The sequence below is a fragment of the Ptiloglossa arizonensis genome, chromosome 5 (assembly GCF_051014685.1).
Source record: "Ptiloglossa arizonensis isolate GNS036 chromosome 5, iyPtiAriz1_principal, whole genome shotgun sequence".
Taxonomy (NCBI): Eukaryota; Metazoa; Arthropoda; class Insecta; order Hymenoptera; family Colletidae; genus Ptiloglossa; species Ptiloglossa arizonensis.
In genome coordinates this window covers 5983528-5996138 of record NC_135052.1, presented here as the reverse complement: position 1 = coordinate 5996138, position 12611 = coordinate 5983528, and the positions used below count along the sequence as shown (strand labels likewise).

Sequence of the window (12611 nt, the reverse complement as noted above, 5' to 3'; positions counted from 1 at the left end):
CTTGAAATGCCTCTTTAAGACAATTACGAAGAAAATAAACCGTGGAGGTGAACAACTTTTAACAATCTTCGAAATTTGACATACACGGTATCGTAATTGACGTTAAGCAACCGTGTGAATTTACTATTTATCGCTTCATCTTGTTAATTGCATCCTGGTGATAATGACGAGCCTTGTGAGGCATTCTTAACAGTTGCTGCATTAATGTGTGTACGAACTCGTTTAACGAGGTTTGGTTTTTTTTCTCTTTTTTTTCGGAAATGACGCGAGAATTGACCGCCATGAAAGCATGAAAAAGATGATGATATTCGATGCTGGCAGGACCGGCGGAATTCCGAGAAGGATGACGGTGCACATAGAAACACGTCATGCGATAAAATTTGAAAATCGACAAATAAATTGATTAATTACGGTTAAACGGAAATTTTAGCCCCATAAGAGGCCTCAGTAGGCACGTTTTGAAAAGACACTAACGAGCGATTTCAGATTGATACTTTCAGTTAGTATTCTTTTCTCTAATATTTGAAATATTCTAACGAGTATGTATTCTGCAAATTGGGAAAGTTTTTTGTAAGTAGAAAGTTTTTTTGTAAGAACTTCAGCTATCTTCTATAGAACTATCTTTATTCTAAATTGGTGTTACGATCAAAATCTATACAATAAAACAAACTACGTACAAATTAAACGCGTATTGATACATTTGGAAAAATGGATATATTTGGAGGGCCTATATCTTTAAATATTTTTTTAATAACTTTCAATCTTCTTTTCTGTGTACTTTTATCTGTTTGGATCGTTTAATAACTTTTACGTAAGAATGTACAAAATTAAATATTTACACACAAATATTTCAATATTACACCGACGTACTTTGGACATACGTGATTCTATATAAAAAGAGCACTGCTTTGTAGCACGAACGTACGGAACCGCGTGGCTCTGCTGTTTTCCCGCGCGGCTGCGCGCGCACCTTCCTGAAAACCGCCTTCAAGGTCAGGAGAATCTTAATGGAGACTAAAGAAATGTTTCATTGGCAGTCTGCCTCGCCTTTGTATGACGAAGGACGAAAGCGACACACATGTCTGAGTTATCGAACATGGACGTGTATAAAAAAAATTAAACGGAAAAAAGACAATATTTCCATATTGTACGTTACAAGAACAACGTTTCATAAAAATATAACTTTCTCGGCGATGCGTAACGGTAAAATTAATTGTTCGTTTCGTGCAGATGTTTTTGTCTCGATAAACAGAATTCCGAAACCGATGCACGACGAGAAAGAACGAACAGGTTATGGTCATTATGGTTCAAATTTCTGCCGCGGTGCAATCGCTTTTTGCGTGCCAAAATTTCTTCTTCGTTGCGGTCCAGCGAGCAGAAACAGTATGAGGAACATCCCCGAAAAAAGAAAACTGCAAAATCCTCGAGAGCGGGGTGGGGGGGAAGAAATCGTTGAAGAGTGTAGCCTAAGACAGCTCTCTCGCGCTCTCACGTCCACGTGCTGTTGGTTGTTATTGTTGTTATTGCCGTCTTCGTCTCCAGCCTGGTCGCGGTTGCTATCCCTTTCTACGTCTGACCTGGTCTCTTTCTTTCTTGTAGACGTTTTTCTGTCCTCTTTCTTCGGACGTTTCCTTTTCCGTTCGCCTATCTCCTTTCACCCTGTGCGCCTCTCTTTTTCCCCACCCCATGGCTGGCGTCACGAAAGGCGCGTTGGCGTCACATGGTGGGGATCCCGATTAACGGACTCTAATTGCATAGCAACAGTGAGGCTGAGATAATGATACATCTGACGTGCGTTGCCGGCGGGCATCTGGCCCACTTCGAAGCCGTCCGATCCTGGACCGTGAACATACACGACAGTCTCTGGTGTATGTGCGCGCAAAGCCCTCTCAGCCCGCACGCAAGTCGAGTCTGGAAATTCAAGCCGCCAAGTTTTGGCGCGAACCTCTCCGCCGAACCTGTCACGATATTTCCCAAATTCAACCGCACCGGATGCTTTCAAAACGTTCGGACGCCTCGTTCAATTCGGTGAATTGTTACTTGAGAATAGTTTCTCTGCTAAATTTATTAATTATTAACATTAAATATTACCGGTGGAACGATAAAATTAATAATCGTTCGCTCGGCTCGAGTAATCTTTTGATTCCAAATATAATCGTTCGGAACGTTTCACATCTTCATTTCTTTCACCAACTACGTAATATAACTTTAATAATGTCGCGGAAACACGAATAAAGATATTAGCAGCTGTTATATTTGGTACGTTTAGCTTTCACAAGTAATTTTACTTTCTACATAATTTCTTTCTCGTTAAAAATTGATGTCCAACTTGAGTTTGAAAATCTCTAAAAGTTTCTTTTATCTATGAAAGAGGGAGAAATAATGAGTATATTACAAGGATACGAGGTAGATGAGATCTTCTCCTATATATGTATATCTCCTTTAGTCGTCGGTTCTTCGTAATTTCACTATTCTTGATTTTCAAAGGAAGAATTTTTTCGGGGCTCCTTTTAGTCCTTACGTGTACAAGTTCTACCTGAGTACAAACTCGTCGGTGGGTGTATACCTGTGTCCACAGTAGTGTACCTTGGGCCTTTTGGTCCCGTAACCTGAGACCTGTCTCATGGTTGAGCACAGCTCCGATTGGACCGAAAAAATTCGTCTTTTGGCTGACAAAAATCGTGCATTCGGCGGAGAACGAACATGGATTGCGTTACCGACTGCGTATTGACTTCTTTCTTTCTCAATCACCCGCTTAACATTTCATTAATTCGATCGTCTGTAAATTGCTATTCGCTCTTTTGAATATTTACGCGTAAGGTTATCAATGTCTCTTCGAAAGTTTCGTACAAAAATATGAATATAAAAATTTACATTCATTGTTCTAATTTTCGTGCAACAATGTAGTAACACATGTTTAACTGTTTAAGACAGGATCAAATGTATCTCAAATCTTGGTTTCTACAAAAATCTATTAAATTTTATTTTTAATTAAGAAGTTGACACAGGTATTTAATTATATATAGTTTTTTTTTTAATATGTGGAATACTGATATTTCGGTCGCTTTGAGAAATATGTTTCAACCGTCAACTATATAGCAAGACTATTAAAACTGTTCGAGATACATGTTTAGAATATTTAATACATAGAAACATTTAATTGGCTATCACATAGAAAGGAATAAAAGGCAATTGTGTATGAGAACTAAAGTGAATGACACGCTCGACACAACCTTGAACGAGCCAATCTCTTAAATTTCATCTATTACTTTTAGGCGGGAATCGGAATGTATAATTCATTAAGTTTGATAAACAATTTCTATCAATCTCCTTTTCATTAGAGTAATGGGATTTTAATTATTGCACGTCCTTTTTAATTTTGATTCGAGGAATTTGAAATTAAGGTATCTGTATCCATCCGTTGAAATGATGAACATTTATTGATACTAAGAAACTGATTATGTATCTGGTGATTGAAGAAATCCCAATTATAGGGCAAGGCTATGGTAGCATTTGCCTCCAATGAAAATTGAAATTGGTAATATTTTATCAAAGCCAACAATTTGAACCAATTTTTGAAAATCTCAAGCGATATACGAGGCAAATGTTACAAGTGTTTTCTTACCATAAAAATTAGAGTGACCGTCAATGTGGCGAAGATATTTGGATAGATTAAGGTTCATAAATCTGTCAAAGTAATTCAAAATTGCACATTAACAGATTCCATAACTACTGGTGTTCATAAAATTCATTTTTTGTAAGGCTTGTTAACCGGTCATTACTCGTTGACATTGGGCTTCCTTCGAACGACCTTGACGTCGTCAGTATCTGGGTGAATCGATTAAATGATTATAGCAGATAAAAGTAGCGTGTAACAAGGACGAGGTCAAGGGTACCTGCATTGTATGCCTATTGCCGATCATTTTCACGGGTAATGAGACATAACGAGGTGCTGTTTCCTTTGGCGAATGACCGGTAAGTGTACATGTACAGTGTGTAAAATAAATATTTTTCACAGGGTTTATGGATACTTATACGCATTTGAAAGAATAGTTCTTTTTCAATTAAAATTCTACTGTAAAATTCACGTCGTGAAATTTTAAACATTTTTCCCTGACATTTTTTCACTCAAGTATAATATACTTATACATTTAATACCTTTTATGGAAAAAAATATGTTAATCCACTGGTAAATTTTCTCTATTGATTTTTATGATTCAAGATTCCAAATATGCTAATCCATTATGGCACCTTCATTTACTTTTCTAAATTACATCTTCATTTAATTCTATAGCTGTTAGTAGAAATCAGTTTCTCATTGACTAATGGTCAAGATGCATAACTGAAGGATAGTCGAAGCTAAGGTCTCGCTATTTTTTTCGTTGGAAAAAAGAAGTGTATCTGTTGTTGGCAACAGGAACATATGGTAGGCGGGGCCCAGGTCCAAAAGGATCATTACTTATTGCAGATTTAATGCTCCCGTAATCCTTTGTGTTGTTGATTAAGAAGGGCATTTTAATTTAACACGATCGATTTCTCTCGAACACACCAGGGTTAATTACGAAAGTCAATTTTGACATAAATAATGTCCATTTTTCGACATATAGTTAGAATGTTTTCATTATCAAAAGTTTTCAAATCTGCCGTTCATGTTTTATAGTAGATAATATTATAGTCGCGAAACTTTCAACTGCAAACAAGTAGAACGTTAAATTGTTGCTTTGATTCGTTGCTCGTGGGAACCTATTCGGTCTTAATCCAATATCGAATGAAAAATAAACTAGGAGTTAAAGCACGAAACCTGATATTTAAGTTTTTGCCTGTTATTAGCGCTGTCTTTTTTTTTTTTTGTTTACGAAATCTCAGATTAGAAAGGTAACGGATTTTAAGAAAGAATTGCGAACAAAAATTTCACTACCGAGCAAAAAGATATCGAGACACAAAAGGAAGGAAATAAACGTGACTAAAAATTAAACACGTTTTTTGTTTTGCAATAGGCACGTAACACTAGGTACGTAGAATACATAGTTGAAATAGTTTTCTTCGAATGCAAGAGAAACGTTATATTTACAGTTCGATGACGAGATAAGAATCTGAAGGAATTGTGCCACGAGGAAAAATTAAACGACAGTCAGTCACGACATATTGGTATCGTAGTTTTTGTATAGGGTAGACTGAACGATCGAATGTCTATTAGGTCGAAAAGTTGCCGAAGACTTTCTCGAACATCGGTACGAAACTCGAGACAGTGGCACAAAGCGAGAGATAAAAATCGTGATACATCTCAGCTACGATTTATCACGATGTTAGGGAAAGAAAGGCAAAGGGAAGGCAGAATTTCGGACAACCGTAAATGGGGAAACGTTTCGTGCACGTTAGTAGGATTAATCGAACCGAGATTTAATTTGACAGAATCAAAGTCCGAAATTCGACACCGACCTAGTGCGTTTAATGGAGATATTGGATTACCGGTACACCTTAATTCGATGCGATAGGCGAAAAGACCGAGGCAAATGGTCCGAATTTTTCGAAGCCTCTGGTCATGCCAGGACATACTTGGCGAGATTTCCAGATTCAAGTAAAATTCTTTAGAAGATTGTCAAACACAAATCATAAAAGTCAATTGTCAAACTCAAATTCTTCATCTCTGTCTCTATTTACTCATTGGTAATCCTTGCCTGCCTTTTTTTTTTTAAATATTAATTAATATTTTTCATTGACTAATCAAATCTGTTCTTTTTTCCCTTTGTAGACAAGAAATAATTCAAATAAAATACTTTACATATTTTTATTCTACTGTACTGTTAATTTTTTAATATTTCATCAATTTTTATTTCAATTAAATATTCTCATTAATATTGTGAACAATTTTGTTTTCTTTTTATAAATGCATCTCCATGTTTCTTTCCTCCTGCTTTTTCTTCTGTGTAGGACACATTATTTGACTCAAATTTAATAATTAGAATTAGAATTAGAATTAACTTTTGCTACTTGTATAATCGCCTTAAATTTACGTAGGTATATCATTATCAAATGATGTGCAAGATGAAAAATTTAAATTATTTTCTGTTATTTTCACAATACAACAAATTTCTTTTAAAAGTCGTACAAATTTATTTGCATAATTTTCGTCCGCAGAATTTCATTCGAAAATGATTTCTGCGGTTATAACACACGCAATCGGGATACTTCTATTTCTCGATCGGTAAGCAGTCATAAATAAAATTATGCCGTCACTTGAGTTTTATTAACTTATTTAAGATCTTGGGATCAATCTTTTAACAGTATTATTAGCATAAGAATTGGCCTCGTTTATCAAAACCTGCTATTTGTTTGTGTACTCGGAATATTAATTCTCATACGTACATTTTTCACGCGCCCTCTTCCATTAACACCGCAATCTTCGAGATTTTATCTTGACATCTCTATTAATAATTGATTTTACAATCGTTATGGAAGTTAATAGCGAAGCGATAAGAAAATCGAAGGGAGTAAAAATACTTTCGAATTCGCACACCATTAAAACACACGACAAATACTTGAACATGTTCTCAAGAATTTTGTATAAATATATAAATATAAAAGTCACGTTTAAATACATCGTAATAAATAGGATAAACGAATGCATAGTAATTTTATTATTAAAAAAATGGTCACGTATATTTCTCTCCAAGTAAATTTAATTAAATACTAATTGTAATAATATTAATTGTAATAACGATCTGTCATAATTTGTTGGATGTAAATTATAAAATCTTGTCTATTTCACGTGTATATTCACCGTTAGATTTGTTCGAAACACATAAAGAGTATCAAGATATAAACCTTCCGGTTTGAAATCAATTCAACTACTTCCCGAAGTTATCTCACTCATACATTTAATTATCAAGGTTGGAAGTCATATACGAAACACTGCGAAATTAGTAGTTGTATCTTTAACGGGGGGATTTTAGTTCTCGTCGGCAATATTATTTTTAAGCATTATTGTATAGCATTTTTCTCGCAAATTAATGGCATAAGAAAAGATAGAAGAGGATAAAGTTTGACTATTTTCTTTTTGTAAGGATTACGGTGGTTTAAAGTTCGAATTTTGTTCGTTTCAGTAGAACCTCGATAATTGCAGGAAAACGGAGCTGAAAGTTCCTGCAAGTATCGAAATTCATTCAAAGATCGAGGTAACCAATCCAATAAGAAGAAGCCCTACTTACACAGTATATCTCTACCACACTACCTGTGGTTACTACCACCCCGTTACTTGCATCTCCAACTTCACTTGTTGCTAAGTGACCATCCCTTTCACTTATCAACACAATGCACCGAACGAGGTTCGCATGTAAGTATTGAGGTTCTACTGCATCAAAAACATTAATTTCATGATTCACAATATTAATTTTGCAATTAAAATTAATATTAAGTAAAAGTCGAAACTTCATAAGTCGTTGAATACAGTTACAAATTGATACGACTGGAATACAACGTATACACCATGGTATTCTAATATCGAGTTTTATCTTTTCTCTAAATTTTATTTTCACTCTATTCTTAACAAAACTAACTTCGCTTTCCATTTATTTATTTCGGTTGAGGCTTACATAAGATAATCAAATTTTCAAAGAGAAAATGAGTATTTTTTAAATTATCTATGAATTGTTTGAGTATTGATAAAAAATACCCAGTAAATTCTCAAGATAATATTGGTAAAATGGATAGGAAGAAATTTTCGTGGAAAACCGTAAAATCGGAAGTTCTCGCATTTTATCTACTTCTACAATGTACCGTTTATCTGTAGCGAACCTTTATCGACACTATACTTTGTTGAATGTGCGCAGTATCGTAAAAAACCATACACGCGTCGTCACGTATCGACGGAAAACTAATATGAATGGTACAATAACACTTTTGATCCTTCGTTCAACATTGTGCCGGATCGACGTAGCAAGAATTTTTTATCTTCGTTCCACGAAGCTCTAGGGGCGGTACTCTGTAACATTGTATGGGTCCGTTTTCACGTGACCTTTCTTTCTGGATGATAGAACCACGAAGACCCCTATTTGGTAGAACGAAAGTTTTTGACCGCAATATATTACATCTTTGTTCGGAAAGTTTGAACCGATCTTTCAAGATACTGTATTGCAACATTGTGTTTTACATGTATCCGATAGACGTGTTATTCTATAGCAAAATTCGATAAAAACAATTTTTCTGGTAATATTTAAAAAATTTTGAATTTTTCGTCCATTTTCATGACTAGTGTCAATAAAGGTATTTCTTTTGTACTTAAATATAGTAAATATTTTACTTCTAAATTCCACTCGATTTAAATAGAATAGTTACCGGAGAATGGCCGGTGCTGCAAAAATTATTTATATTTTTCTATATACTCTAATTTTCATTTAAAGGTTTTCAGAATAATTAAAACTTAGATTAGAACCAAATGTCAAGGGTGAAAGGAATAAACGCGTATTTAAATACCGAAATATTTTTACGAAATGTCTAATTTACATAGCGCGCAAGACTTTTGAAGTGTTATGGATATTTTATTGAACGATATAGTCGTTTGACTAGATAACCATTTTGCGCTTAAAGTTGTACATACACATATCTAATGACGAATTTTGAACTTCAAATATTCGTTTTCATTATAGTAGCTGATGAAAAGAATTTTTCTCTTCGTTGCAGGAAGTGCGTAGGGACTGTACCCCGAGATATTTAGGGTCCGTTACGACATCGTTTTTTTTGTAGATGTGTGTGGCACAATGTTGCCCCAGCCAGCTGCCACATTGTAAGAAAAGGGCATTCGTTAGAACCGAACCATAATTTCTACATTTTAAACTCAGTTGCTATGGGCGGTATTCTCTTCAAGCGACCGTTATGTTACGAAATACATATTGCTACTAAGTTTCCAATTTTTCCTGCCCATTAACCCATTATGTAGCAAATTATTGTTTCTCAACATTTGATCAGAAACGCTCCGTGAGTATTTATTTTCTACATATTTGAAAATAATTTCAGGACTCTGACATCTAGAAGTATTTTAATATCGGTAAAAATATGTCTTTTTAAACGTTCTCTAAGCAGAACACTGGTACTCGATGAATGAAATTTCTACGATCTTTCTTTTGTGTTTGAAATATTTCCGTATCATTACAATTGCATGCATTATTATTCGAGAATTTCATAAGACTCTATAACGAAAGAAAAACATATTTATAAAGTAGCGCAAATGGTGGTTTAAATTGTCTAAAATTCATTGTACCTAGCGCTCATAAATTTGATGTTGTTACTTTTGCAATCTTAAATATTTGTACAAGAATTACAAATTTCATAACCTATTTACACGTTCTTGAAACTTTCTTCGTTCAAATGTTAGGCAAGAAAAATTTTACCCATGTTGCGAACATTGTCAAAATTTGTGGGTGCAATTGAATTCTAAGTATCGCACCCGTTTATAAAGAAGTAAGAAGAAGATAACATCGGATATGTATCCATCTGTGTCCTAACCTGTATGGCGGCTCACCTTTCCCGCCAGAAATACTGGCGCCAATGTTTCGACGTTTCGTTCGGATTCGTTAACTGGAATCCGTTCGGTTGCTAGGGACGGGAATTCGAGCGACACGGCCGTAAATTACGCTCGGTTAAAAGCGCGCGACTTTTTCGCGTATCGACCATCGAGAAAGGACGTCCTTTTTGATAATCCCCGATTTCGCTTGGCACATTTGATAGTTGAAATTTTCTCACGCATTTTCTGCCGCGGTAATTACCAATGCACGACAGATGCTCGATAACTCGCGTCGACAACGTTGCTCGTTGTTCGTGACACTATGTCGGATTGTGAATACGTACGATAAGTGCGTACGTTTATATTGTATAGGTTATTCACCTATAAACTGTTGTTCGCGCAGTTTATGCACTATTGCTATTTTTAACACTGCATTATTAAGAAATTACGCTAAATGTTTCTGTTCTGTCCCAAGAGGATTGCATAAGAATCAATAATGTATCGGGTTGTTCGGAAAGTCATTTCGTTTTCCAAAATGGAGAATATATAATTTAAAAAAATGTTTTTATACTCTAAAAAAAATCGTGTTTCATTTTCACCAAAAAAGAAAAACGAAATGACTTTCCGAACAAACTAATATTTAAATATACGTTCAATCGAGTACGTTGAATCAAATTTGGAAACATTTCGCTAAGAAGAGTAAACTCTGCTCTTTTCATTCTAAGAAGAGTAAAAGGACGCAAGGATAAAGATCGATTTTCAATAGACCGCAGAATATAGGGAAATTGTGTTAGTTTCTCGTTAAATTTTTCTTGAATTATTCAATGCGTCGCAGTTCTTTCGATTCGCGGTATCCGTCAGACAACGATACGTCGTTCATCCATCAAGATATTTTTCAAAGGGAACATCACCGGACGGAATGTTGATGGATAGTGTGAATACTTCCATGCAAAACATATTGATGGATGTCTCGACGGATAGTGTGCATCAGCCTTTAAACGTCTCATACTTGGAGCGTTATCCATTGAAAATTTTAAATTCCTTCACTTGCTTGCGTAGCAACGACACTTCTGGAAATGTATGCATGCAGGTGAATCCTCTTGTAATCCTTGGTGTTAGTGTATAGCTCGGCGCTCCTTTCACCTTGCGTTACTGCAATAAGTTATCCTGACGCGAACAGGTGCAACCTGACGTAACTAATCCGAATAATTGTTGGCCCGCAGAAAAGGAACGGACAAGTGACAGCTTCGGCTTGCTCACTAATTACTTCACATTTTTGGTGATTAAGTAAATAGAAACACAACCACCTACACTATCTAGAGGTAGATACGCAGGAACCCGCGATAAGGGAAATATGGAGACCCGCTAATGGCCACTTTTTCACACTTGGTGCGATGAACGGTCCTTTGGGCAATCGAACACAGTATCCGTTAATTGTTGATTATTTTCAATGCACGTTACATTTCACGAAATGTATATTATAATGGAAGGTGCTTGCATCTTATCGCACGTACGTTCCTTTTCTTTATACTTTATACGATCATTTCATATCACGTGTGCATTATTTTCACGTAAATATTTACCCCAAGTATTTCGTTGTCCTGAAATAATAAATATAGAAATGGTATCGCGTCGATAAAAGAATTTCTAAACAGAGAATTGTTACGATTACTGTTTACAATTTCGTGTTTCTACATTTTGAAGTTCGATGTAGGATGTACATAGTCGTACAATTTAACGTATAAAAGTTCTTGTAGTCACGGTATTTCAACAAATTGAACTTGAAAATACGATCGGAGCATTAGCGTGGTCGTACCAACAGCAACAGTCGGTAAAATGCAAATCTACTATTACCGCTACTATTTCACTTACTCTCTTACCGGTTGAGAAAAGGTTCATCGCGGTGTACAGAAAATACTTATCTACAGAAAATAATTTCTAGCCGTGCAAATCTGTAGAAGATAATAGTTAAATATGAAAACTGTTCTGTAACGTTAAATTAATAACAAGATTAAAATTGAATTCAATACTCGCATTTAATATTACGATGTAACTGGTTGCGTATAATAGATACGAAGAGAAAAATAAAAGCGTTTTTGTAATTAGTTTACCGCGTGTATCGTCACGATGCTTCTGTACGTTAATAATAAAACACAAGACTTTCCAACATACTTCAATAAACGAAAGTATAGAAAAATATATAATTTCGCTTAAAGGAAACCTAGCGATCTTAAAATTGATTTGAACTTCCAGTTTATTGTCGTTTTTTAAATTGTACGCCGCACAAATGTTTCGTTACTGCATCGAGGTATCAGGTAATCTTTACATCAACTTTTCTGTTTCAGGCTAGTCGTACACTCGCACCCTGGGAACATTTGTTGTCCTGTCCAAACTGCTCATTCCCATGTCACGTGAACGAGGAGAAGAACGTGGCAACGTGTTCGAGGCAAGGTTGCTTGATGGAATTTTGCACCTCGTGTTCGGCGAGGCTGCACCCCGGTCCCTGTAAAACACCCCTGTTAGCCACGCCGACCAAGAGGAAGAAACGCCTAGTCATCGGCTCGAGACAGAGCAAGCGGAACCTCAGGAGATTATAAGCATTTTCGTCGGGAAACGTTCACCGTTGAACAAATTTTGTCACGTCGAAGGTTTCCCTTCTTTTTTCCTCAACGTTGCCGCGTCTCCCAAGGAACGTTAAACTAATAATCTTTTAGCGTAGCGTCGTCCCGCGAAGAATATATTTTCGAGTTAATTTAATTGTCGCGAAGCGCGGTTTTTATTCGAAAGCGAAACGAAAGTCCATCCGAGCGGTTCGGAACCGAGACACACGGGGAACACCCCTGGAAGCGTGTCTGGTTTGAAAAATTTGTTTAACTTTCGGCTCCGAACGGCTCCGGCGGTTCGCTCGAGCATGCAGATGCAAGGGAGAGAGTGGTACGGAATCGTTCGAAAACTGTGCAAAAAGCACGCCGAAGCTTCGGTTCACCGCGCCTGGTCGTAGTTGAAAAACACTAACACAGCGTACAAAATATACGAGGGGGAGGGCTTGTGCGATGCGTTGTTAATTACGCGACGCGTTACCACTCGGCACTCCATTCCAGAGAGTTTTAGG

The 12611-nt window shown here is 36.2% G+C and overlaps 1 protein-coding gene across 1 annotated transcript in view; it reads left to right on the top strand.

The window, feature by feature from the left end:
* LOC143146914 (uncharacterized) overlaps positions 1 to 12129 on the top strand; it is a 43313-nt gene extending 31184 nt beyond the window's left edge. The window contains exon 2 of the mRNA XM_076311659.1: positions 11845 to 12129. Coding sequence (XP_076167774.1) covers positions 11845 to 12096 — 252 coding nt within the window. The 3' untranslated portion in view covers positions 12097 to 12129. The remainder of the gene's footprint in view (positions 1 to 11844) is intronic.
* Positions 12130 to 12611: the final 482 nt, after the last annotated feature.